The 27,998-nt window shown below is 36.9% G+C and overlaps 1 protein-coding gene across 1 annotated transcript in view; it reads left to right on the forward strand.

The window, feature by feature from the left end:
* Window positions 1-26,089, forward strand: part of USP12 (ubiquitin specific peptidase 12) — a 38,771-nt gene extending 12,682 nt beyond the window's left edge. The window contains exons 3-9 of the mRNA XM_080554290.1: window positions 5,119-5,332; window positions 8,403-8,629; window positions 13,493-13,569; window positions 13,782-13,865; window positions 17,222-17,419; window positions 19,455-19,533; window positions 21,628-26,089. Of these exons, the coding sequence (XP_080410416.1) occupies window positions 5,119-5,332; window positions 8,403-8,629; window positions 13,493-13,569; window positions 13,782-13,865; window positions 17,222-17,419; window positions 19,455-19,533; window positions 21,628-21,729 (981 nt within the window). The 3' untranslated portion in view covers window positions 21,730-26,089. The remainder of the gene's footprint in view (window positions 1-5,118; window positions 5,333-8,402; window positions 8,630-13,492; window positions 13,570-13,781; window positions 13,866-17,221; window positions 17,420-19,454; window positions 19,534-21,627) is intronic.
* Window positions 26,090-27,998: the final 1,909 nt, after the last annotated feature.

Here is a 27,998-nt window from a genome sequence, read left to right on the forward strand (position 1 = left end):
GAGCAGGGGATTGGACCAGGTTACCTCCAGAGGTCCCTTCCAACCTGAACTGTTTTATGATTCTGTTAGTTCTATAGCTGAGCTTAGACTTTCCTTCAAAGCTGTTCCTTTTCTCAAGTCTGTTTTTCTGATTTCTTATCTCAGTCCAGGGAGGATTTATTATGTCTCTCTTCTCATATTACACAACGGATTGAACATCGTTGCACTGTTTTCTATATACAAAATCTCTTTGACCTTAATTTATACCTACAGTACTGGTTGATATGAATGCTGCCTCACTGTCCCTTTTCAGATCAGAATGTATGCCCTGTTTTTACTGTAGAAATGCATCTAGAGAGAGTAAAAGAGGTAAAAAAGAAATAATTGAAATCTTGCGATGTCCTCTTAGCAATCTTAAACAGATATCTTAGATACCACCCACCCTTTCTCTCAAGAGTACAGCACTTCTAAAAGTTTGTCCCATGATCTATGGTAGTATGCAAAGGGCTTATGCTGTCTTGGCCATGTCTTAAAATAAAGTGTAAAAGTATTCTATTTTTTTTGGAGGGGAACAATGGCTTAGCTTAAGCCTTTGTCTTCCACCTTGGTTATGTGTCTATATAAAACCCTCTTAAAATGACCCAAGTAGTCAATAAACTAATGCGAGATCAACCTGCAGATCACATATTAGAAATTTCAGTTCTCTAACCATCTAAATTCAGATGTTAAACTGGGTAAGTATATGGTGCTAATATATTTCCACTTTAAACATGTGAAAGACCAGGTGGTTGATGGGGTGTTTGATTCTGTAAGTGAAAGCTCTACATGGAAAATTCAGCCTACAGTTGAAAGAACAGTATCATTCACTAAATCAGCAGGAAATATTTTAGATATGTGGTAAGATCAAAATGTTAGTAGCATGAAGTACTGCCATTTGCATCCACTAAACTGAAGATCTTTGTGAACTATCTGTCAGAGGTAGCAACTCCTCTAAAAATGCCTGACATGAGCCCTTTATTCAGTTAAATCTGATTGCCCTATTGGGGTCAAACCATAGTGCATTTCAGACTTGCTGCTAATTCCTTCTCACTTTGTGTAGAGCCAAATGCTAAGTACAAAGAAAAATAAAGTTAGCATTCCTAATGTGATCTGGAGAGACTGAACTTATAGGGGTGACACTTAATAGCAGGTCAGAGAAAGCTTTCTTGCTTGATGTGGGATTTTACGTATGAGATTCAGCAAGTATAGATTGCCTGTGTAGACATGGCTCAAATATATAAGCTAAACATTAATGCGGTATATGTATTATGGTATTTACCAAAGCTGTAGTCTCACCATTCCATATGCAAATCTAGCTCATGTTGCTGTTTTTTAATCTAGCTCATGTTGCTGTGGTTTTTTTTTGTTTTTTTTTTTTTTTTTAGGATAATGCCAGGCTTCACCAGGCAAACTGCTGATTTGCAGTCCTCTCATGCCTTTCTCCAACTCTGTCCAACCTTTGTCGTACTGCTGAAACATTTCAGCTTCCATAAAATCACAGAAGGGTTGGGGTTGGAAGGGACCTTTGGAGGTCACCTGGTCCAACTCCCTGTTTAAGCAGGAGCACCATGACCCAGGACCACGTCCAGGCGGCTTTTGGAGATCCCCAAGGAGGAGACCCCACAGCCTCTCTGGGCAGCCTGTGCCAGGGCTCCGTCACCCGCCCAGCACAGAAGTGCTGCCTGGTGCTCAGAGGGAGCCTCCTGGGTGCCCGGCTGTGCCCATGGCCTCCTGTCCTGGCACTGGGCACCGCTGAGCAGAGCCTGGCTCCGTCCTCTCTGCACCCTCCCTTCAGGGATTTAGGGACACGGATGAGATCCCCCTGAGCCTCCTCTTCTCCAGGCTGAGCAGCCCCAGCTCTCCCAGCCTCTGCTCACAGCAGAGATGCTCCAGCCCCTTCTCCATCTCCATGGCCCTATGTTGGACTGTCTCCAGTAACTCTGTGTCTCTCCTGTACTGGGGGACCCAGAACTAGACACAGCACTCCAGGTGTGGATTCGCTGCTGCTGGATAAAGGGAAAGATCACCTCCCTTGACCTGTGGACAGCACTTGTCCCAGTGCAGCCAGCACGTTGCTCCTTTGTCAGCTGAGTAAGCTGAAGGGGTAACAGCAAAGATTGTGCAGCTGTCAAAGGAAAGGAGAACAGGACCATGAAGCGAGATTGAGATAGGCTATGAAAATAGCCTTTCTTAGGTATGTACATCTTAAGATGGTCCTCACAGAAACAAGGAGGCAAGTTATAAACCAGTTGAAAATATCAGTTACCTCCCCTGTATGTAGCCTCTGTTAAGTTTCCCTGAAGAGACAGACGAAGGAGTTTCAATGTCCGGTACAAGCTGAAAGTTTAAGATAAGAAATACCATCGTTGTATTTTCTTACATTTTCCTACTGTTACTCTGATGCAAACTGCAAAGGCATTTGTTTTCCTACAGCTCTATTTTGAATAAACCAAGCGAAATACCCTTCTTGTTTTGAATACCTGGATGGGTGTTCAGTGCTGTGCATTTTCCTATTTCAGAGTGGTGCTGGAGTGCTTACAGTATCACTACAAGGCATACAGCTTACGGTTACAAACTTCTCATTGTAAAAAGCTGTGCAAGCATTGCTCTGTACAAGTATTGTGCATCTGAGGCAACTGGCTTTTGTTAGCTGGAAAGTGAGGAGAGAAGGAAGGTGTCAGTTGACCAGGCTAGCAGGAGAGCTGAGTATGGAAGGAGGAGAATTAGAAAGTGATGTGTAATCTAGAGGTTGAAAAGGCCCAGATTGACATTGTTCAGTCGGTGATGGGAGGATGAGAGGACTGCAGCAAGGTCTTGGCTGTTTTTGAAGTTAGAGGTGTGTTTTTGTGTTGGAGTTGAAGGTGGGAAGTAAGGTAATAGTGATGGTAAGACCAGCATTTATTTGCTTAACAAAGTTTCCTATTTACTTAGTAGAGAAACCTCCCCGCCTTTTCCCCATTTCCCTATCGGAAGCTTGTATTTAAAAAAGATATATATCAGGTTTTGCAGCTATGGAGATTGATTCTTTACGTAAAAAATAAACATGATCTAATAAAATTGTTGTTTTCAAACTATCTTCTATTGCCTGCTGTCTTTCTGAATTTGGCTGGAGAAAACCGTATGAAATTGATCTGCTTGCTTTTAGTTCCAATCCATAGACATGTAGGTTAACATACATTAATATTGCATTTAATCTCCAGAATTTTGTTCGGTGTTCTCTGTTGCTTCATATTTTGGTTGCCTCTCACTGCATGCTTGTCATTGTAATTAATTTGTAATCAAAGCGTTCCTTCTTAAAATGGGAATGTTATGAAATTTCTAATTTACTACCTTTTCATCTTTTGACATCTGGTGTAGAGGTTTTTAACACTTCTTCCATTTGATTTAACTGGAACTTTTAAAACATTTTAATGTATTTCTTCTGTATATTGTTATTTCTAATTATAAAGTCATAAATAGCTAGCTTATAATATTAAATGATTTGACATAAACTAATGCATGATTTCATCTGTTTCCTATAAGGAAAAAAGCCCTCTTTTCCTCTTAAATTCATTAACCTGTTTGAGTGCAGATTTGGGCCTCAATAGAAGCTAATATAGCTAATATATTCTCCCTGGTCTAAAAAGTAAAATTAACAGGTGTTATTTTGCTCAATTTTTAGTATGGAGATCTTAAGACTTCTTCATGTCTTTTTAAAAAAATACACTTCTTATTCTTTGAGTGAATCTTGGGTATTTAGGAAGCCATCTTTCATTATTTTAAAAGCAAAACGAAACAAAAAACAATTTCCTTGCCAGCTTTCTGATGAAATTGCATAGTGCTCTTGTTTGTCATTGTCTCAATTGGTAGAGGGCAGAAAACAGTTACTTCCCCATTACTCCTAAGATGTAAAAGCTTTTAGTGCTTTTTCTCTGTTGATGGAAGCTGCTCTTAATACCTCTAAATGGACTGTGTTTGCTGTGTAACAGTCTCCCCATCGCAATATAATTTGGTACCCATATATGCTAATATTTTTATATAAAGCATAAAAACATTATTTTCACATTTTACAGGCTGTGCCTGGTAGGTATGTGCTTCAATTTGCAGGTTGAGTGACTGCAGCTGAAAGGTTGGATTGCTTGCTGAGGGCTTTATAAAGAATTTTCTGACACTTTCAGTGTCAGATAATGGGCTTCGCTGCAGGAGGGCAGCATAAAATGAGAGCAACTTTCACCACTGACAATTCATGATGCCTTCGCAGAGGTGACGGGGAGGTTTGTCATGTTGGGGTGAGCTGGCGACAGTGTCAGTGATTGCAAGACTCGAAGCAGTGCCTATGAGCTGGAAGGAATTTAGGGAAGAGGAACATAGAGAGCATCTTGGCACAAAGGGTGTTATGGATGCTCTTCGAGCTGACTCTGCTTACCCCTCTTCAATTCAGTGGCCTGCCTCTTTCAGACTGCCCATGTCCAAATTGTGTGTCCTTTTCCTTCTAATCTCCATTTGAAGCTACCACCTGTGACGTAGCTTCAGATCCTTAACAAACCGTGTTTCAGTGTTTGAAGAAAACTGGAATGCCAATCCTGTCACCTTAAAATGAGAACTGAAAATACAGAAACAGGTTAAAGCAGTTATTTCTGACATTGATCACAAATAATAAGATTTGGAGAATCCAATTTCTGAAGTGTCTGAACAGCTCTCTTAATTTACAGCTGAGTTTCTTCACAGTACAATGTCATGCTGTGCCTGTTCCTCGCTGTTGTGGCTAGATGGATAGATGCAATAGATAGATACTTTTACTGGGCCATGTTTTGGGAGCTGTGAAATTGGTGGTATTTGTTGCACATTTTGACCCAAGTTAATGCAAAATATTATTAACTAATTAAATTTACAGGTAGGACAAAATGATATAGCATGTTCAAATTTACATTTTTTTTTGCATTTACTTAGTGTCCTTGTTAATCCTTTGCACAGCAGAAATATGCTTTAACATCTTAAGGTCAAGAAGAAATGACTTACATAAAATTTGCCGTGCTTATGAATTTTCTCATACTTTGGATTTAATTTTACCTCTCTATAGTAATACAATGCAAGCTAATAAATGTCTCTCTTCTTTTATAGTTTGGGAATACATGCTACTGCAATTCAGTTCTTCAGGCACTTTATTTCTGTCGCCCATTTCGAGACAAAGTCTTAGCATATAAGAGTCAACCAAGAAAAAAAGAGAATCTCCTTACATGCTTAGCTGATCTCTTCCACAGTATAGCCACCCAGAAGAAAAAAGTTGGAGTTATACCTCCCAAGAAATTTATAACAAGATTACGAAAAGAAAATGGTAACTTTTTTTTTTTCTTTTTCTTGTGTAATAGCAAGTATGATTTGGTTCTGAAGTTGAAATAGTGGAATACCTACATATTTATTAGGGATGAAAAGTGTTCTTGGTGCTGTAGGATAAAGATGAGGTGACCCTAGAATGAGGGTGTAACCCTGGATCTATTTTGAGAGAATCCTCATCTCTTTCTCTTTGTATAGAAGTGAATGTATTGTCAGAGGCTGCTTCTGAACTTGTCTGCTAATATTGCCTAAGAGTTGTAATTTTATAATCCAAATTCACTGCAAAGCTTTTATTTTGTGTTTAAGAGATCATTACTCTTTGAATATAGAATTGAATGCTAAATTGAATGTATGGAGCAGACGTTGAGACATCCCTGCAAGAATCTAGATTAAAATGCAGTGATTTTTTTATATTCAGTTAGCATTTATACAATACTTGGCTTGACTTGCGTTTTAAAGACTTAGTGCATTTTAAAATAAGTGTTTTTTATCTGATTTGTTTGATGTAATAGATATCCCAAATTTTAAGACACTGCCAGAGATTTTTAGCATTTCTTGTTTCTTATCTGAAGAAAGAAATGTCTTACCTAAGCAGAATAGAAAACTATCCTTAAGTTCTTCAGTAATTGTACTTGAGTATGTGTGCTTGTGTTTTTAGGCATTTACAGAAATTATTCATTATTATTTCATTAGCTAGTTAATACATGTTGACTGACTATGACAAATGAGAAGAATGGTTCAAATGTAAAGCAGAAAGCAAAACACAGGAACCATTATGTTCTTTATAGAAAGTGTTATTTTAAATGCTTAATTATGTCATGATACTGAAATTCTACACAGGAGAAGGAATTGAAAGATCTTCAGAGAGAAAATGTGAAAATTCAGATCTTGTTGGCTTTTTGAGTCCCTTAATGATGAAGCTCTCACCTTTTCTACAGAATTAAATGGCGAAATTGTTGACCAATGATTTCATGGACTTTGTATATACTATTACATGTTTATTGTAAAGTTACACAAATTTGAGCTTTAGAGAAGAGTAGGATTAAGAAAAAATCAGATAGGTATGCAACACCAGTCAAAATTCTGTTCCAGTCAGTATCCAGCTGTACCAGGGAGATGACTGAGAACATAAACTTCATGTATTCTACACTACAATGCTGCTATTCAATCTTTGTTTACTAAGCCTGGATCCAACATTCATATATTAATGACCTTAAAGCTTAACTGTCTGTGAAGCAGCAACTGGCTTGAAGTCAGCTGAAGGTATACTGTTACGTTTACTTAAATTTCTTCTAATCATAAAATGAACAATGTTTTTCTTGTTAATTTACTGGCTGGGCAGATATCCCCAAGAGATCTGTGACATAACATGGTGAGGAACCTCTGGAGTGTTTTACCTCAAGAGACTTGCAGCTCTTGTTCTGCCTTGACTTACTTGATTAAATAAAGATCTTGTAGGTGGTTAGATTCACAGTGAAAGTTTTTCTTCTCAAAAATAGTGTAGGAGTTCATTAAATAGGATACTTGATTCATACTCTTGGCTGTCCTATTGCACTATTTAACCAAGTGATACAGATTAGCATCATATTCTCCCTACTTTCCTAATAACTCAGGATTTTTTTGTGTGTTTAAAGTTTACTCCTGGATGGCATCAATGTGAATGATAGTGAATAATACTAAAGCTTTGATGTAGTCCCTGTATTCATTTCAAAACTTATTCATCACTGAGGATATTTTTCATTCATCTTTCCAGTCCTGAGAACTATTCCTCTCGTGAAGGCCAATCTTTTAGTGTTATCAAAAGCAAATCGCAAGTTATAGTTAACTGATGTGAGTGCTAAAAAAAAAAACAACAAAAAAAAACATGTATGATATTAGCCAATGATATAGCATGGTTGTTAAATTGACAGGAAAATTTCCTTTGAAGAACTCCTGGTCAGAAAGAGAGAAGTAACTGTTAATAAATGTGGTTCAATGCCCTTTAGGTTTTCTTAGTCCCATGAGTGAGGATTTGTAGAAGGAGAGGATGTCTCAATGTGGTATTCCAAGGGGCTACAATAAACTGTTTTCACGGTGGTACCAGTCTGAATGTAAACAAGATAATAGACTTGTAAGAGAGTTTAATGTGTAGCATTGCTATACATTGCAAGTATGTGCCGGTGAAACTGTTTCCCTTCAACTGAATTAGTTCTATGATAGTTATACGTAGAAACGTTCACAAACCAACCTGAACTGCAAAACACAGTGACTGTGTTTTTATCTGTCCAACAAGTCTGCCAGTAATAAAGTTGCTTCATACACCAATCTCTAGAAGCAATATTTCAGATCTTAAAAGATGATCTGTTTATTACTTGAAGTCCTAATAAAAAGCTTGTTTGCTCTTGCCTTGGTTAGATATTCAGGCTAATGCGACATGGCTCCTACAAACACTGCCTTAAAGAGATCTGCAAAAAACAATGTTGTTTAAGAACTTGAGATACTGCCATTTTAATCTTATTTTCATTGCTATTTCTTACAACAAAGCATTTATGACAGAGCAAAGGTGGACTTAAAACCCTAGAAGTGAAAATCAATAAAGGAATGTTTTGAACATTTATTGTTCATGTTCGTCCTTGATAGAACGTATAAACAATGAAATATTTCCTATCGTAAGTTCCGAGTTCTTTGTGAAAATATCAACATCTAATGGCATTTGAGATGCCCTGTATTATTCAACATGTTGACCTAAGCTTGTCTAAAATAGCTTAGCCCCTGTAAGAGATCCAAACCATTAAAATCTATAAAGTGGCACTATACGTACACCAATGTTTAGTTAGCAGAATAGTGCCCTAGTTTTCTTGCAGAATGGTTGACTTTTTTGGTAACTCTGATCGGCTGAGATATTTATGTGAATGTAGACTGAGTTTCTCTCCATCCCCTGCTGCATTTTTGGCTTAATATGTGAAGTACTGATTTTAGTGTTTACTGTGAAATGATTCAAGACCCGAAACAAAGACTGATTTTGAAGTTTGCATTTTTAAAATCTTTTTTATAGTATAATGCTAACCAATTTATTATTTTTAATCTTTTAGAGCTTTTTGATAACTACATGCAGCAGGATGCACATGAATTCTTAAACTATCTATTAAATACAATTGCGGATATCTTGCAAGAAGAAAGAAAACAAGAGAAGCAAAATGGTCGCCTACCCAATGGCAACATTGATAATGAAAATAACAGCCCACCAGACCCAACCTGGGTTCATGAAATCTTTCAGGGAACATTAACAAACGAAACCAGATGTCTTACATGTGAAACTGTAAGTCTTTATTTACTTAATAAATGAATCATGAAACAAAGTTCTGAAGCATGAAGAATTTATCTCAACAGACTAACAAATCAGTTTCTTTCTAAAGAAAATTTTACATTTGTATGAGCATACTGTGGGTGCCAGTTGGCACTGAGACATTAGACTGGGATACTCAAAGAACATAAAATGCAGGAAAAGTAATCGTTTCTTAAATGTCTGTCCAAAGGTATTTTGCTGCTACTCGACCCTGATAAATAAACTCCCTCTTTGAGTGAGCTATACCAAAATTTCTTTGAGAGTAGTTCTACAGTAAGAGAAAGAATATATTTCAGAGAAAAACTTGTAATTGAATTTTACCTTCTTGAGAAAGAGAAAAAGCAGCACAATTTGAAAATTACAGTAATTTTGTCATGGTTTATGCCTTAGATATAGTAAAAAGCTAAATGACTGTATTTTTTGTGTGGCTCTTCATACCTATTTTCCTTAATTACGTAATGCATATATTTCAGCATGACATTGGAAAGGAGGAATTAGTCAGATTAAATCTATATATTTCACATGTATTCTTTTCTGTCTTCTAGAAATCCCACCACTTTTTGATGTCAAAAAAAAAAAAGTTTACTAACGTCATATGTAATGCAACTTCAGACTTCAATAGATCATGATATTTTGAGTAATTTAAGTGCTGATTTCAACAGACAATCTTTTCTGGTACATTTCTCCTCCCTAGTTATTACCTCATGGCAACTGTCAGTCACTTTTCTTTTAGTTCTTAAACGGTGTCATGGTTTTTTTTCTTCTTGAAAGATGAGTTTAGCTTAGTCTAATGACCAATGTCATTACGTTTGCTTGCTGTGGCATAGTGAATAATACCTGTCAGGATTTTGATTTAGGTATGGTCCTTAACACAATTAAAAAATGCTGATATGTTCTTTACCAGCATTATTTTACTAGTTATCAGACCTATCACAATTTTGAGTTTTACTGATATTGTTCAGTTCTATTTATCTGTTAGTTATTGCTGAACAGGATATGTCATGGCTGTTCACAGCTATGCCTCCTTGACTAGTTGAATTTTGAAGAATATCTATCACAGGCCATTTTTTTCTAATACACATTGTTTTTTATATACTAGGGCTTTTGTATTCTATCCCCTAACAATCGGGAAACTATTTTATCAGCTTCTGTCTACTCAGTATATCAGCTTCTAATTAAAACACGGTGACCTGAAAATCAGCACTTAGAAACACATTTACACTTATTAAATAGGTAATAGTACTGTGAATAGTGTCTTATTTTCAAATATAGTAAGTATATATGATTGCTTTAATGTTTATTGAAATTGCTGGTATTTAGAGTGCTTCTGTGCTCAGAAAAATAAAATGTAAGGAGTACTTGAATATAACTCATGTAGCAGATGGCATAAGCTTTACATTGCATTACTTTGCATACTTACACAGCAATAAGGGATGATTTAGTGCTTATTAATGATAAGACAATAAGCTTAGATTTTTTATTATTATTTAAATGTAGAATTTAATGCATTTTTAAATATAAAACACAATCTTTCTTCCAAGTGAGAATAAACATCTATGATGTTCCTAAAAGCCACTATAGCAAGATTTTATTGTATTTTTAATTGTCCTGATTATAGAGCTTCTTTCCAGGACACACTGTCTCATTAGCCCTTCTTTGAACTAAAAAGTTAACGTACTATTTAAAGGTTTATCCTCAGTTTAAATATGGACAGTGGAATATAAGAAACAAGAGATATGATTCTTTAACAAAGATTTGTGTCTTGGGTCAAGCTACACTAGAAACTAAATAAGTTACAAAGCATATTGTAAGTTGTCTTTATATTCTTTTAATGTGATTTCCTGTCGTGATGCATTCCCCCTTCCATGATAGAGATATGAAGTATGATTAAGTGAATTTTACAATTTTATTGTAGCTAATTGATAAAAATGTTCTGAAAGTTCATTGGTTTTGCAGAGTTTTCCTCAAAATTTCAGGAAAGAATATCAGTGAACCATAAAATAATGTAGTTGACAAAGGGGGAAATGGTCTTGGATCAAAAGCATCAGACTGATACTGATAAGGGTTTTCTAGTTCAGCTGGTGGTCTTGCTCTTGTTCTGGTATGATTCACCAACATACAAAATTCTTCTACTTTGGACTGAGGGAAGGCCGTAAGGAATAACTCAGTGGTCTCTCTGCAGGAGTTGTATTGAAGACTTAACTATGTCCTACTTTCCCTTTCCTCCCCCACAACAAATCGTGCCCTTTGTTTCAGCTTAATTTAAAAATAGTTTCTGTCTTAGCACACATGGGAGCTTACAGCTGCAAAAGCTTTTTTGTCCACGAGCCGATTCACGTTGCTAGCAAGATACCAAACTGAAAGAAATAGAGATTCCCTGAGTGTTAGCCATCTGGGTTTTGTGTTCTGTGTGGCGTTGGCCATTAGACTACAGATGTGCTGTCTGAGTGGAGATTATGTCCATGATGTGAGAACAATGTACCATGCATTTTCATCAGAATATTGGAACACCCCAGTACATCGTTGTTCAGATACATGTATTGTGTTAGGAGCACTCACAAGGCTTTTTGAATACATCTGGGCTTTACTCTGCAAGTGATGACAATGTCCGTTTCTGGGGTTGGTTTTCTTTCATTCTATAGATGATTGCAATACATAGTTTTGAAAATTTGATCACTTTAGTCTAAGGAATTTAGTGATGTTTATTGGTAAATATAATCTGTAGAGAAGAAGAGACCGTGGTTAGAGTGCGAGATTATTTTTTTTTTCAGTAAAACTGTACACATAAATTAACTGTTCAGACACAACTGCATGAAAAATCTTAAAAACGAAGAATAGCATATTCTAAGTTACCAGCCTAGATAGAAAAAATCCACTTAGTTATTCTTTCAATAAAACCTGTAACGGTTCCTCATGATCGGAAGTGCACAATGACCAGCTAACTTGAGAGACGTTCTTGAAGGCAGTATATCAATATTATCACTAAGAATGGAAAAATTCCTTTTGCAAACTTCTGATTTCAGTACCTATTTCCTTTTCAACCAACTATAATACATCCCTTTTTTCTTCCCCACTCGCCTCCCTGCCCTTACAGCTTCTGCTTGTGATAAAGCCACCTATGAACTTTTCATTCTTTCATGGAATTTTCTTTGATTAGACCAAGAGAGGAAGAAATATCTTAATTACGTGTCTGAATAACACTGATCACGTGGCACCTTAATTCTAGCTGTCCTCGCTGAAGACTGCAGCAGAGTGTTTTCTAGAACTGATTTTTTTTTCTGAGCCATTCTTAATTCCTAGGCTACAGTGATTTCCACCAGAGTTCTTAGTGTTCCAAACTCAAATTGGTAATTCTGAAAGTGGCTTGCAATGACATCTTTTGAAGAACTGCTGATCTGCATACACCTAAACTGCATTACAACCCTGAAGATGGGAAATGAGCAACGTGCTGAAGATACTGGTTTTTTTCCCCACCCTAAAAATGTCTTGGAAGTTTTCTGCATATATTCTGGAAGTCTAAACATTACACTTAAGCATTTAAATGTTATTGTAGACATATGTACTGGCACAGTGGCATATTTTTTGTGTATGTATACTTGTTCTTGGAAAGATTATCTACAGAATAGTGGGACAAATCTTTCTCCAGTCCTCTCATAGATATTTACAGAAAGTTTTAACTTAATTTCATAAGTATTTTTTTTTCTTTTGATTTGCCCAATTACATTAATTTTCAGAAATAATTGTCTTGACCAGCTGTATTTTTCTTTTTATTCTCCATGTCTGCTGCCCTTAGGAACTGTGTGCTTCTCATCTCTTGATAATCAGAGAAAAGCTTCAAATTTCTCTTAGGGAACACAAATCTCATATGTTTTAAAGATAAATATTTAGCTCTAGCTGCTTTCAGTCAAGAAATTGCAGCTGGGCACCTTTTCTGAAAGCATTCACTTTTGTATGTAGGAGCCATAGAAGGCAGTAGACGTTCTCACCAGTGATACCAAGTATCTCTAGATACAAAGGGGAAACACTAGCAGATAAAAGTTAAGGTTGCAGTTTGCTGTTTCCTAAACATTTTAATAACATGGTTGATTTTCAATCAGTCTCTTCCCTAACAGAGTGCAACACCCCTGCCCCGCCTTCGCTGTGTTTCTCTTCTGAAGAGCTTGTAGACCTTTATTCCAGTGTTCCTCTTGTGTGATTCATCCCACCACGTTTCCGTGATTATAGTCATAGTCATAGGTCATAGTTTTCTAATTGCACCATGGTTTCCAGCTCCTCTTGCTCGTTTCCCATGCTGTGTGCAGTGGTGTAGATGTTATCCACAGTTATGCCTCTATCAGACTAAATCCCAAGCTCTTGTTTACCAACAAATATGCCATCTGTTGCTCATGAATCTAGATAGAAGGAGTCTTCAAAGCATTTCTGCTCTTTATTAGGAATGCTAGGATAGGCAAATACGTATCTTTCAATAAGAGGAAATCATAGGGGAAGAGAAGAGGTGACAGCATTATATAGGAGAAAAATGCCAGTGATTATATTCTTTTGGAAAGTGTGAGGTGTAGAAGGAACTTGGAATTATTGTTGAGCTAAAATCACAGCATAATCACTGGCACTGTATACTTCCATGGACACATACACATTTCCTTCTTCCTCTTTCTGAACAAAATCAGAAACAGATCTAGCAAATCTCTAACATGCAAAGACATTTCACTTGTAGCAATTTTTTGAAAGCTATTACAAGGGCAATGATGCATTCTGTCAATAGAAAATGATGCTGAAAAGGAGGTAAATTAGCATAACAGGTTTTAACTGTAATCTGCCTGTCTTTTCTTCCTGCAGATAAGCAGCAAAGATGAAGACTTCCTAGACCTTTCAGTTGATGTGGAGCAGAATACTTCAATCACTCATTGTTTAAGGTAGATGCAAAAATCTGAACTTCCATATTTTGTCTGTCTTTTTTTAACTATGAAAGCAGAAAGTAAAACTAAAAGCTCATAGTCATTTTATGTAGCAAATTTTACTTTATGTAAACATAATAAATAATGTTTCTGTTGTTTTTTTATGTATGTTTATATATATTTTTCAGGTAAGAAACTAGTATCTATATATTTTTTTTTTTTTTATTCAGGGGTTTCAGCAATACAGAAACTCTGTGCAGTGAATACAAATATTATTGTGAAGAATGTCGCAGTAAGCAAGAAGCACATAAAAGGTACATCAGATTCAGGGAAGGAAAAAAAATATGTATTTCATGAAAATACTCTTGTATTTCCTTTTCTGTGTGTTTGAGGCGTGAGGAGAAAGTTCTGTCTCTCTTAATTGTTCTCACTCTTCTTCCACTTAAGAGTAACTTGGTTACATTCCTCGTGCTTGAATTCATCGAGGCTACTTCCATGAGTAACGAGAATCCATGTAAAGTGTTTAGGGAGGCCTATTATTTATTTTAAGAATGACAAAAATAATGGTCTTAAGACCAAAGATAAGATGAAAAGACAAGCTAAATAAACTACTAATAATTAGTTAAAAATTCTGGGTAGTAATGAAAATTTACTGATTTCATGGGACTTCTTAAGCTTGTTTTTCTCTAAATAATTAAATATTTTTTACGATTGCTGCAAGAGACGGTTTGATAGCACTTTTTTTTACTGATTCAGTCTGAATGATGCTTGTAATAACACTTTTTGCTAACTGAGATTTTGATTAGTTGTGCTAAACATCTGCATGACAGTGCTCCTGAAAAGCATCTGAAGTTCCATGGAAGCCTGTAGTTTATTTAGTGTAAAAACATTTCTTGTCTAATATTTCTTTTAGTCTTGTTTACACCTTTGAAAAAACTTTGATGTTGTGTACTGTGCTGTATTTATTACCTAAGAAAGTATTTGTCTGCTTATGTGGATGAGTTGCAGGGATGGGAACACTGACATGCTCTACTGGTTATACCACTGATTCTGGTTATTTGGTTTACCGCAGATTGAACACATGGCTTTTGGCATATCTCATATGCCAAGTTTGCTTTTACACATTGCATAAGCTTACTAATTGATGTGTATGAGCGGGTTGTGAAGCAAGGTCTGTCCTGTTGTTTTCTGTTGCCTTAGCTTTTTTTCTGTGTGGGAGGCAACGTGATCCCTGACCAATAATAAGATGTGTTGACATAAGCCTGTACTGTAGGCACTGATATATTGGCAAAACACAGCTTTTATTGTTTATATTTTACTCTTCATGTGGCCCTTAAGGTCAGTTTCACTGCAGTCATAATTTTCTTCCTTCTCTATATCATAAAGTTTATCCATGTTAGTGTCTGTTCAACTAGAAAAAGTGATTTTTTGCCAGTGAAAGAGCTCCTATTGTCTAACACGACTGCATTTTTAAAAGAGGACTTCCATTTTGAAAAAAAATAAGCGGAGCAGAAATTATATCCATATCTTAGTAATATATTAAAAAGTAGCTGTCCAGAAAAATAGCTGCTCCTGTCATCTTCCACCCCTTCTCCAGCATTTTTCATTTCCTACTTCCCTCGCAGGCCAAAGAGAAAACTTGAGTCTAGCATGGTTTTTCAGATACTATCAAGTCTGAGTTTAATGAGAAAAGAAACAGGTGTGTTTTCAAGGATTTTGTCTGCAGTCCCTTATCTTTTGGAAAAGGATTATGTTGTACAAACATATTTACTGACATTCCGAAAACATGGTCTTAGTAGACACACCTGAAGCCTTCATTGGGCTGTATTGCTAAGATTTTTGAGCAACCTTTCAGGGCTAAAGGCAGTCTGACAAATTCTGCACAGTGCTAATCTAAGGTAATAAGCTGTGCCAAGAAGCACTGCACTCTAACTTGGTAGCTGTTTTTGTGGCAAATTTATTTTATTTTATTTTGTGGGCAAATTTATCGCCCAGAGGGTGGAAGTTTCTGTTTGTTGCCAGGCCAGCTGTGTTTGGCTGATGAGGATTTGTAAGCACTGAATTGAGATCTCAATACCTCAAACTAGGGAAGGGGGCCAGTGAGTCCTCAGTAAAACTAGGTTATCACATCCCAGCTTTGACTTCAGTAAAATGAAGCTGCAACATGTACACAAAATCATTGCACTTAGAGCATAGCATTATCTTATTTTGGCAGCATAAGGTAAGCCGAATAACAGTGTTCTGTTTGGATCCCTTGGCAATGTTAAACGAATGGCTTGATACGAAAACGTGGAGTAATACAAATGTGACAAAGTCATATTGCCTGTTTTAAAATTCTAGTTTGACTTGGCCAGTTTAATGGGAAGTTCAACTGACACAGGATCTCTGGAACAACTTTGTTGCGATACCTCCAATGTATACCAAGTGGGGTGTAGGATTTGCATTTGGGAACTCAGGAAAGCTCTAGGGAAGTATGTCTTAAAACCGAATTCTGTGCTACATGGCTGTGTGGTGGTTTGATACTGGTAGGTAGCTAAGCGCCACCACGCCAGTCTCTGATTCCCCCTTTTCAAAAGGACAGGGAGAGAAAATACAATGGAGAGTTTCGTGGGTTGAGTAAGAACAGGGAGATCACTCACCAATTACTGTCACAGGCAAAACAGTAAGGGAGATTAATATTATTTATTGCGTATCACTGGCAGACTAGAGGAGTGAGAACTAAAAGCAAACTAAAAACACCGTCCCCCCATCCACTCTCTTCCACCTCCTCCCCCTGAGTGGTGCAGGGGAACAGGGAATGGGGGCTGTGGTCAGTCCCTGACGCTTCGTCTCCCCTGCTCCCTCACGGTCCTGCTCCCTCACACCCCTGCTCCTGCCTGGGCTCCTCTCCACGGGCTGCAGCTCCGGCCCGGGGCCTGCTCCTGCGGGGGCTCTCCATGGGCCGCAGCCTCCTCCAGGCCACATCCACCTGCTCCACCGGGGGCTCCTCCACGGGCTGCAGCGTGGAGATCTGCTCCGTGTGGGACCCGTGGGCTGCAGGGGGACAGCCTGCTCCACCAGGGGCCTCTCCACGGGCCGCAGGGGAACTGCTGCTGCGTGCCTGGAGCACCTCCTGCCCTCCTGCTGCACTCACCTTGGGGGCTGCAGGGCTGCTTCTCTCTCAGCTCTCGCCCCTCACCCAGCTGCTGTAGCACAGCAGATTTTTCCCTTTCTTCCATCTGCTCGCCCAGAGGCGCAAACGACATCACTTACTGGCTTAGCTGTGGCCAGCAGCGGGTTCCTTTTGGAGCTGGCTGGAGCTGGCTCCTGACGTGGGGCAGCTCCTGGGCTCCTCACAGAGGCCACCTGTGCAGCCCTCCCACTACCAAAACCTTGCCACATAAACCTAATACAGGCCTTTATGTCTAAATTATTATATGGGTTGTTCATGGGTCTTCATTTAGCTACTATTCTAAATAAATTCACAATTCTCTCAATTGCTAAGACCACCTTTGCTTTAGCAACACAGGACAAGTTCTGTATTATTGAGGTGACTGACGATTTTAGCATCTTTTTAATGCATGTAATTTTTTTAAAGACTTCAGTATATACGTTTCATGTTTGTCAATGTCAGCTGAATGATTTGGCTCAGTATTGGAAATACTGTTTTTTTTTGTTTGTTTGTTTTCAGGATGAAAGTAAAAAAGCTACCTATGATTCTAGCTCTCCATTTGAAGAGATTTAAATACATGGATCAGCTGCATCGATACACAAAACTCTCTTATAGAGTAGTTTTTCCTTTAGAGCTTCGTTTATTTAACACCTCAGGAGATGCCACCAATCCTGACAGAATGTATGACCTTGTTGCTGTGGTAGTTCATTGTGGAAGGTAATAATATATTTTATGTAAGCGATTTTTGTGTAAGCTTAACTGTGTTTACAAAAATAAAACAGCCAGTATCACATAACTAATAGCATTTAGAGGTCTCTTAAAAGTTTCTTAGCAAGGAAAGCATTGTGAAGAAATGCTACCAATCCTGGTAATACATGGCCTTGTAGCCATGACAGCTCATTGTGGAAAGTGGTAGCAGTATGTTTCATAGGAGTATTTGTATGAGCCTAACTACGTCAAAAGGAAAAAAAATAAAAAATATCCCATGTCATATAAGCAATAACATTTAAGGATCATAGGATCATTTTAAAAAATGGAGGAGAGAAAGCATTTTAGAACAGATGCTGCTTTATAAAGGGTTTTCTTTAGGGTTTTGTGTGTTTCCCACAGACTTTATCAACATTTTCTGAAATATACTCATATGGTGTGAGTTTTGCTGATTACTTTATTTCCTTGCTTTCAGAATGTGACTGTTAGACTTGTATTTGAATCATAGAATCATTAAGGTTGGAAAAGACCTCCAAGATCATCTGGTCCAACCATACCCCTACTACCAATGTCACCCACTAAACCATGTCCCTAAGCACCACATCCAGCCTTTCCTAAAACACCCCCAGATAGAAGAAAACTTGATTTTGCTGTTTTCCATAGATGTTCTTATGGTTTCAAGTCTTTAAATTAGGGCTGCTGTACAAACTGCTTGTTGACTAAATAAAAGTGCCAAAGTGGAAAAAGATGATTTAACATCTGGAATCATAGAATAATTTACACTGTGAGGTCAACTACCTAAAGCTTAAAGCAGGGCTAACTTTGACATTTGATTAGGTTGCTCAGAGCTGTACCCAGTTCAGTTTTATGACTAGGAATGGGGATTTTTACTGCCTCTTTGGGCAATTTGTTTCAGTCCATCAACGTTCTCACTGTACTTTCTTTCCCCTTTATATCACATCAGAATTTCCCTTTTCACGCTTTGTGACCATTGTCTCTCTTACACCACCTGGTGCTGTAGTTCTCTGACAAATGCAGTAGCCTGCTGCTGGCCTTGCTCCAGTTTATCAGTCTCCCTGTCGCATTAACCAAGCGGTGTCTGGAATTCCATGTCCAATTTTGGGTCCCAGAGTGCGGAGTAGCAGGGAGTATCACTCTAACAGTACAGCCCTACATATGCTCAATCTTGGAAACTTACCCATTCTCAGAGCCATGTCAGGTTAGTTGTGTTTTACTTTGGGTTGTATAATTTGGTACGCAAACGTCCCTCATAGATGGCAGCCTTCCCTCCCTGATACAAACACCAAAATTGTATGAGTGTCATTAGCAGGTTAAGGCAGTTCCACAACTACTTTAGGTAGTCGTCCGCTTTCAGTTTTAAGATTCAGCTAGTTTGGAAAGTGTATCATTTTCTTACCTGAAATCTGATTAATTAGTAAGACACTTTTACAGGTTTCATTCCTGTCATGGTTGTGGAGAAATTTCTTGTCTGCCACAAACTGAAGAGCTGTGCATTAGAACTGCTTTAGTTTAAATGGGAGACCTTTCCTTGCTGTAAGGATTCTTCAAACTTCTAAATTGCCAGTTTAATTCAGTTTTTGTTTGCAGTCAAGCAAATGAAGAGATTCCTGATTGAGCCTGTAGATGAACAGCAGCTCTACATGTTCTTCTTTATGAAGATCAGAACTGGTGTGGGATCTATCCTGTCCTTATGAAGCATCAGAATAATTTCTTGATTTCACTTCCCTGTCTCTCTTTTATTTCCTTTCATTTATATTTTCATGCCTGTGCTGCTTATTTCTCAGTTTATATATAATCCTTTTTTTTTAGCACAGCATTAAATACAGATAAGTGAGACATTGTTATGAAGATGATTTAAGTGGAAGAAAAGAGGAAAAGAAACATCCAAACAGAAATTGTGTTGGTACCCATTTCAATTACCGTTAAATACTGCTTTTCTACAAGAAAAAAACACTTTAATGAAATACGTTTGTACATACATGTGTTACAGTTTGTGTTCTTTTTTTTTGATTGTATTTTACAGTGGCCCTAACAGAGGACATTATATTGCAATAGTGAAAAGTCATGATTTTTGGTTGCTTTTTGATGATGATATTGTTGAGGTAAGCTTTGTGTATACTCTGGACTTTTTTCTCATACCAACCAGAGCACTTGCAGCCCTTGTTGTGTGCATGATTATTTAAAGTAAAAAGACTGATACACTAACGAGAAGAGTTATTCAATCCCAATCTAAATGATCAATAACTGTGAACACAGAGCTGCAGCTTACAATTTGACTGTGCAATAATTTTAATTGCATTTCGTTTTGTATAATTCTGAAAAGAAGCTTCTTTGTTTATGGCCACTGTCTTTCACCTTTGTTTAGTAAGCTGTTCCTGTGGCCAGAGTATATGGCAAATAAAGGTGCAAATAAATTGGTTTTATTGCAGTTCTTCTCTGAGAGTAAATAATTTCTTGGATGAATGTATTTGTGCATATTTTCTAAGAGGTTATAAATTATTGGAATGGATCAGTCTTGTCATCTGTTTTATAGAATGTCCTGGATTGTTTCAGAAAAAGCTGCAACAAGTGTCAAAGTAGACAAACTGGGGGTTCCCAGGTTTCAGCATAAAATTTAAAAGTTAGTCCCTGAAACAGGAGTCTTTTGCTTATGGTATTCTTGCTAATATTAGCCATGCTTCCAGGAATTCTCGTTATTCAAACAAACAAACAAACAAACAAACAAATCCCTTCACCAGTTTTCACTTTGTCAACTGTTTCATCAGTTATCTTTTATTCTTCATTGAGAAAAAGAGCAGAAACTGCTCATGTCTATATTTTGTACTGTTACAGGTTTTTTACTTGTTCTGTCATCTTCCTTTTTCTCCCCTTGTTTACGCTTATGCATGAACAGAAGTATGATTGTGCTGTCCAAGTCCTTTATTAGATTTAATTAAGCCAGTACAATGAATAGTTTACATTTTTTCTTACATTATACAAGTACTGTATAATTAAAAAGAAGAAAAATGAGTGAGACAGGTATTGGACTTACTGTGTTAATTGGCAGGACAAGTCAAGGGTATTAAGGATTCTTATCTCCAAGCCACATTATGGATCGTTTTTCACACAGGAGATGACAGACATGGAAATATGCAGGGTTGCTGGGAAAGTAAAAGGATTGCCTCTATGCTTTATCCAGATACACTGTAAATTGAAATGTCTCAATAGGTCAAAAGTTCACTTTCCTCCAAGGAAAAGAGAGGCCACTGTGGTAGATCTCATATCATTTCACAAACATCAGGGACAATCTCTCCAATTCCAAAGCAGTAACACCTGGCAGTAATGTATTTTTTTTCTCTTAGCTCTTCTAAAGAGGAAGAAAATAATCTTCTCGTTCTCACATCTAAAACATCTCATTGCCTTTTAGGCCCATGGTTAGTCAAGTTGGAATGACTTGTTCCTTCCTGAGAGAGGTTTCATTTCAAATAGTGGGAATGCGATTAAATAATGTCTGCCTCAGTGAAGGAAAGTTCATCTTTCCACCTCTTGTTGTTTGTAGCCTAATTATGCTTGGTTTAAAATATAGCAAGAGAGCTTGCTTTTAATTTCAATTTCATTTGTATAAAAAGTGATGACAAGAAAAACAGACTTTACTCATTTCAAAAATGTCTGGTTTTGGCAGACACTTTAAGTCTTTCCCCAGAAATCTTGGCTATAGGAGGCTTTCCAGGCTGGCAGGATCACAGACAAAATTTGTATGAAAAATTAAGAAAAAGTTAGCCTTCATTCTTTGCTTTCTCATTATTCTCATTTGCAGTTGACTGGCTTACACTGCTTAGAGTTAGAAATGATGAGGTTTGCTTAGAGTTAGAAATGATGTTCTTCATTGTGAATTTAAAGTCTTAGTGGGATATTGTTATCTTTAAAGCTTTTCTGTGTGAAATTTGCACAAACAATGCACCTTGGGTTACACTCACAGGTTCACTTAATCCCTAAAATTGCACACACATATATACATAAACATATGTATCCACTGCCATCTGTGCAGTTGATGACAGACTGGAAACATAACAATTTAAGAATTATTGGGCTTTCATTATTATATGTAATATGTGAAAGTTATTTTTGTTTGAGAACATATTTTAGAGTGGAACGTAATGTGATGTATATGTTATGCAAGGTATTCATACTTTAAAATTTTGGATTTTTACATACAGAAAATTGATGCACAAGCTATTGAAGAATTCTACGGGTTGACATCAGACATCTCAAAGAACTCTGAGTCTGGTTACATCCTCTTCTATCAGTCTCGGGATTGAGGGGGAACTGTAGCGAAGAGAGATTGTTGTGCCTCACATCTCTATCTTGGAATGGAGCAAGCACTGAAGAAAAGAAAAGCAGGAAGCTCCAGGGGTGGTAGCACAGTTTGCACACAACTAAGCAAAGAGTTTGGGATTTTTAAAACCTTCATATCATTACCATTTTATTTGCTCAGGTATCATGCTGACTACACGTCTCCACTGCATCCCGTAAGCAAAAAAGAGATACCAACCAGTCTTGCAGGAGCTTTCCATTAGGTAATGCTGTTTCTGTGGTCCTAATTCAAAGCCCATTAAGGTCACTGGAGAACCTTACATGGACTTCAGTGGAATTTGAATCAGGTTCTAACTGCACTGCCAGATTGGTGCAATAGGAGCATTAGAAATCTGTATTTTATACAGCATTCACATATAAAAAGTGAAGGACTCTTTGTGAACTTAGTTTCCTGTGCTTAAGTTTGAAAGAATGAGGCTGGGAGGGTTAACTTGTAAGCAAGAAGATATATCTGGGCCCAATTGCCTTCTTGATGGTAGTAGTTTAACTGAAGATATAAACTGGTGTCAGGGAGGCAAGTATGTTTTGCTTCTCTGAAGAAGCTTACGTTATTTATAATGTATGATCGGGAACAATCAGTCAAGATTATGGCTTTTAATCTCCGTATGGGGAAAGGTTTGGTTTGTAATAGTTTATTTTTATTTATAAATTATTGTAACTTAGGATCTTGTGTACTGACTGTCCTTTATTCTAACAAGTATTGAGAATTTTATATATTAATTTGAATTAAAACTATGTTAAAATATTAAAGAAGAGCCAACATAAATTCTAAAAACAATGTCTACAATGTCTTAAAAAATTAGTAACGTAGGAGAGAGATTTCCTTCTGGAAGAACTGGTATCTAAGTGAGGTACTTTATTTAATTAAACTAGAATATCATCTTTCCATTAATGGGTGAAAAAAGTGAACAAATATTACACAGAAGACTTTTAAGAATGCATATCAAAAGAAAATGTTGGTGCAGTGGTGGTATACCAGTCTTTATAGTTCTTTAATCATTTATTGTCTTGTACTCTAAGCAAATTAGAATTATTTGGATCAAAGTAAACTGTTTTCAGAATTTCATACCCTTTCTTAAAAACAGATCCACTTATGTTACCAATAACGTTGGTGACTGTCTCAAAAACCACTCAAGGCCTCAAGTGTAAATTTTTCTAAGTAATAAAAAGAAACAAGCTTAAAATTTAGTGAGACTGAAGATACTGCATTCCTTTAAAAGTAGAATGAAGCGTAGGGTTTTTCACTGAAACCAACTGTTTTACCTTGCTTTGGGTTTATGAAACAGCATTAAGAACCAACTCTTGACAAAACACCTGATCTGTAATAAATGTGAACTACTGTGATCTGACATTCTTCCATTTAACAGTACTTTGTCTGACAGTAGCTGAATGTAATTTCTGGAAAGTCAGGGGATATGCATTCCAGATGATGGCAATCAGGTCTTGGATGTCCTTGTCACCCCTCTTCAGCTAGTGATTTTTACATTATTGTAGTTTTCTAAGGTTATTTTATTGATACTGTTACAACTTTTGAAAAGAATGTCTCCTGTCTGCTGCTATAACTGACTATTTACTTACCTGTATCTTTTAGCTCAGGAAATGACTTCACCTATTCGCTCAGTTGAACAAATCTTTAACAGGGTCACTAAATAAATTGGGCTATTTAGCAACTGTCATGCTGTAACAAATTGCTTTTGTAAAATGCAAAGTTTCTAAAGCCCTGGTTTGGCTAGAATTCTTTTGTATAAAATTATGTATCATGATTAAACTACCAGCATTGTAAAGTAAAGCTTAAATACTGTGGGAGATGCAGAAAATATGATTGGATTTTTCTTAAGGGATTCAAGTAATTTTAACACCTTTTTTCAGCTTTCAGTGGGAAAAGGGTTAAGGAGTGAGCCGGTTGGTTAATGGTGCATGTTAGAAGGATGAAGTCCTTTGCATACTAAAGGTACAGTATTGTAAAAGAACTGTCATGTTACTTTTTGCTAATGGACAATTTTTCCATTATTTTTCTTTTTTTTTTTTTTGTGTAGTCAGAATCTGAGACTAGTTGCTAAATACTTTATACCCTAACAAAATTCAAAACGTTTTCATTTTATTCACTGGTTTTACTCCTGCCACATATTTTTATAAGGCGCTGACTTTCATTTTGTATAGGGTTTTTGAGATAGTATTCCAAATTATATATTTCATTTTACTTGTAGTGCAGCTGAAATAATCAGAAGTTCTCAATTAAACTATTATCAGAAACTGCAACTTCATAAAAAAAAAAAAAAAAAGAAAAGAGGCAGGGAAGTACAAAATATAACTGATTGGTATGTAAAGCATTATAGGATTATTTCTTGGCTGTAGTACAGAGGGGAGTATGGGAAAGTTGTCAGTTGTTGTAAATGGTGGAAATGATTTGCTGTGTAACTATGTAAATGTTAATTGGGACTGCAGTCCCCTATTTTGTATATTGGAGCAAAAAACTTCTATTAAATAAAGTATGTTCTCTAAAGGTAAGTACTGCATCCTCTGCAGAGCCCCAATGGTCAGTCTGCTGTCTTTTGTGCTTTTCTGTGTTTTCAAACCTAAAACGTATCTGGAGCTTCCTGTATTAAGTTAACTGTCCTTAGCCATGGAGGGAGAAGTGTGTTTAAATATGGTGCATTTTATATCTATGTCTGTTGTTACAAAAAATGGTTTGGTGGCAGTAATGTTTTTGATGGTGCACTTACTTCTCTAGAACTAGTTTTTAAGTCGGTTGTTGATCTCTGAGGCAGAGAAGAAGGAGTGTTTCGAAATACCATTCTTTCTTGACTTCCATTTCCTCTAAAAATCTTTATCTTGCTACAAAATGTGCATTCAAGTTACCTAATTGATTTCTTCGATTGCCACTTTGTGGGAGGGGAAACAGAAAGAAAAATATGAGTGCTTACAGTATTAGCATAAGAGAGAGACTGACCAAAGAACTGGAGTCTAGCATCAGAAGAAAAAGGTGCATTACTTCAGTAAAAATCTCTTTTCATTATCTGTGTGTGATTTGGTATCAGGTTAATTTTTCACTTGGAGTATACGCTGCTGTTAGCAATGAATGTATGTACTTTTTACAAACAGATCAAACCCTGCCGTATTCCTGGTTGTGACAAACACACCACATCCGTGGTCTTTCACTGTATAGAAATTGTGACTTTAAGGTGTTCAGGTTCATGTATGAATGGTTAAGATGAACTCTGTTGTGAGAAGTTAATCATAAATCAGGTTTAGGTGACATTCAGATGTTAGCACATAGAGATATGATGCCATTTCAGATCTACTGCCATACCCTGAGACATCTGCGTAGGACTGGCAGATCTAACACAAGACCTACAAAAGATCTGCGTCCTTCTGGAGCAGCAGCTTAAGGCTGAACTGAACATCCTGGCTTGTTCCCCATGTCTTTGTCTCAGCATTTTCACAAGCACTGTTGCATATGCCCTCCTTGGTGCATACAAAGATGAAAGTTTCTATCACTTCATTACTTTTCTGAGGCCTCTGGTTACTTTTGTAATTCCCTTATTAAAATGAAAAGAATTTTATGTTCTATTTGGTCCAGTCTCTCAGCTGTGGGTTTAAGATGATCAGTACAGACTTATCATTAAGATTACCCTTGCAGCTTTTAAAAAGAAATTTTGTTATGTGAAATGTTCAATCTTCATTTAACAGAACTTAGCTTTATTTCTTATCTTTTGCACAGAAATTTCCGATTTCCTGTACAAGAAAAATCTTACTACGGGTTAAATCTGTGGGTTTCAGCGTTACACTGCAAATGTTTATGTGACTATTTTTCCAGAAGTTTAAATAATCCAGATGTGGTTTGTTTGCTGTCATGGAGAGGCTTTATAGTCTGAGTTGTTCGCTCCCTCCCCCCATGTTTGTCTGGGTTGATCTCAAGATTGTATGTCTTAGAAATTCAGTCTTTGTTTTCCCTCTTGGTAATACTATGTGCACATTTTATGGTTTCTGTCTTGTAAGGCTTCAAAAATCCTCTAACCTCTCACAGTATAATGTGAGATGTATAATACATTTGTCTCTTTACATGCAAGCCTCCAAGTACTCAATTATTGCCAAAATTAATATTCTACATAATCTGTATTCAAGGGCTGTTCATTTTGCAGCAGCATTGCTGATTGATTGTTATAACTGAACTATGCAGGTCAACTACCATGCAAACAAACACTGGCTTCATCTTTTTACTACGGAGATCTCTGAAATCTGTTGTTTCCAATTTTAATTATGGTGAGGCAGAAATAAACTTTGTTTGGCATATGTTCAAAAACATCTGCAAAATTGTCTGCCTTTTTCTTTTTTCTCTTTTAGTGAATTAATTTTCAGGCTAACACTCAAAGATCTGCTATTATGGTCGTTGAGTTCCTTTTGGGGGAGCTTGTGTAAGTGTATTTTGGATACATAAGGAGGATTGTTTGCAGATATCACCAGCTTTGAAATGAACTAAAGGATATCTTCCGGTTTCTTCCCAAAGGTTCAAATGAATTACATTCTTCCTTTCCCTCTAACGGCTTGTGATTGCTGCCTTCACAAGAGATTTTAAGGGTTCAGAAAAGGGCAGAGGTACTGCCTCTCTAGCTCTTTGTATAGAGCTTGTGTTGGCAGCATTAGGGAGCTTTAATTACAGAAGGATCGTCAGTCATGTCCTTGATCTGCGTTCCACAGGTTATGTAATTCAGGAGAGAGAGAATGCAGAGTGGAGATCTTACAGAGAAAATGGAGAAGTAGCTTTGCAATTATTTACTAAAATACTAGATAGAAAAGCAACATTTCCTAAAAGGTAAAATATTAAATTTAATGAAGATCTCAGGTGCTGGGAGAATTTAGGGTGTATCCAAAACACTCTGCCATACTTCAGGCTTTTGTTGCTTATTAAAGCGTCATGCTTATATGTGTGTGTTAAATTTTTTATTTAAGTTTAAATTCAAATTTTTTAAATTGTACACAAATTTGTTAGGTTAATATGACTACGTCACTTAGTGCTCTTCCAGACAACAACATATGTGTATGTGTCAGTTGAATGGAGTATAATCTTAAAACAGTGATCCAGAAAGCATTTTCAGCTTTTCACTAGGAGTATTTTTCAATTCTGTATTTTCTGTTACTGTTTTTAAGTTAGAAAAAAAATAAAAATAAAAATCTCAAGATCTCCGAGTACTTTACTAGCATGCTATATTATTCAGTGATTCAATATCCATGAATATGGATAAAAGTCTCAGTGCTGTCAAGCGTTGGCTGTTAAGAGTCTGAATGTCATCACGTCATAAAGCTGATGTATCAGCTGCTGAGTGTGATTATTACGTTACTTCAACTCTCACTAAATGTTGCTTTATTGTAAAGGCTGCTTTAATTGTCTGTTACGAGTTGTGCTATTGACATTCAACTCCAGTTACATACTTCCATGTGTGCATGTTTATTTGTGTTTCTAGAAATTGATCATCCTAATGTTATGTCAGTCCTCTCTGTGCATCTTTCATGTCAAGCAAGACTGCAGATACATAGCTGTAGGCAATGCCTGCTAAGTTAGTGAACAGCATTTCAGAGATTAGATCAATATTTAAGATTTTTTTTTGCATTGAGAAGAAATGGAGGTTTTTTGTCTTCTAATCCCTGTGCATCTATGGTGAAGGTTCTCCTCTTCAACAGCAAAAATGCTTTTTTGAAGTCATGGGATTGAACAAATGTAACAACCATGATGTACCCCTTTCTTCCTGTTTTTAAAAACTATGGAAGCAGTCCTTAACAGTGTTACAGAACATGAAATACATCTGAAAACTGAAAGATTTGTTTTACAGAAGATACCTTCAATTTATTTTGAGATTGCTGGAGTTCAGTATGGTGATAGGGCAATATTACATCAGGGATCTATCAGAATGAGCAACAGATCCATTAGGAGATAGATATCAAGATTTCTTTGATACACTACTCTTATTTGGAAATCCCAATTTATTCTAATAGGACAAAAAATTTACTAAGGGATATCTCCGTCCATTATATGACCTACCTGGACTTGTGCAAAGCATTCGACACTGTCCTGCCTGATAGCCTTGTCTCTTAATTGGAGAGAAATGGATTTGATGGATGGATGGATGGTGGATAAGGAATTGGCTGGATAGCCACGCTCAAACTGTTGCTGTCAACAGCTCAATGTCCAGATGGAGATCAGGAACGAGTGGTGTTC

The sequence above is a fragment of the Anser brachyrhynchus genome (assembly GCF_964034855.1).
Source record: "Anser brachyrhynchus genome assembly, chromosome: 1".
Lineage (NCBI taxonomy): Eukaryota > Metazoa > Chordata > Aves > Anseriformes > Anatidae > Anser > Anser brachyrhynchus.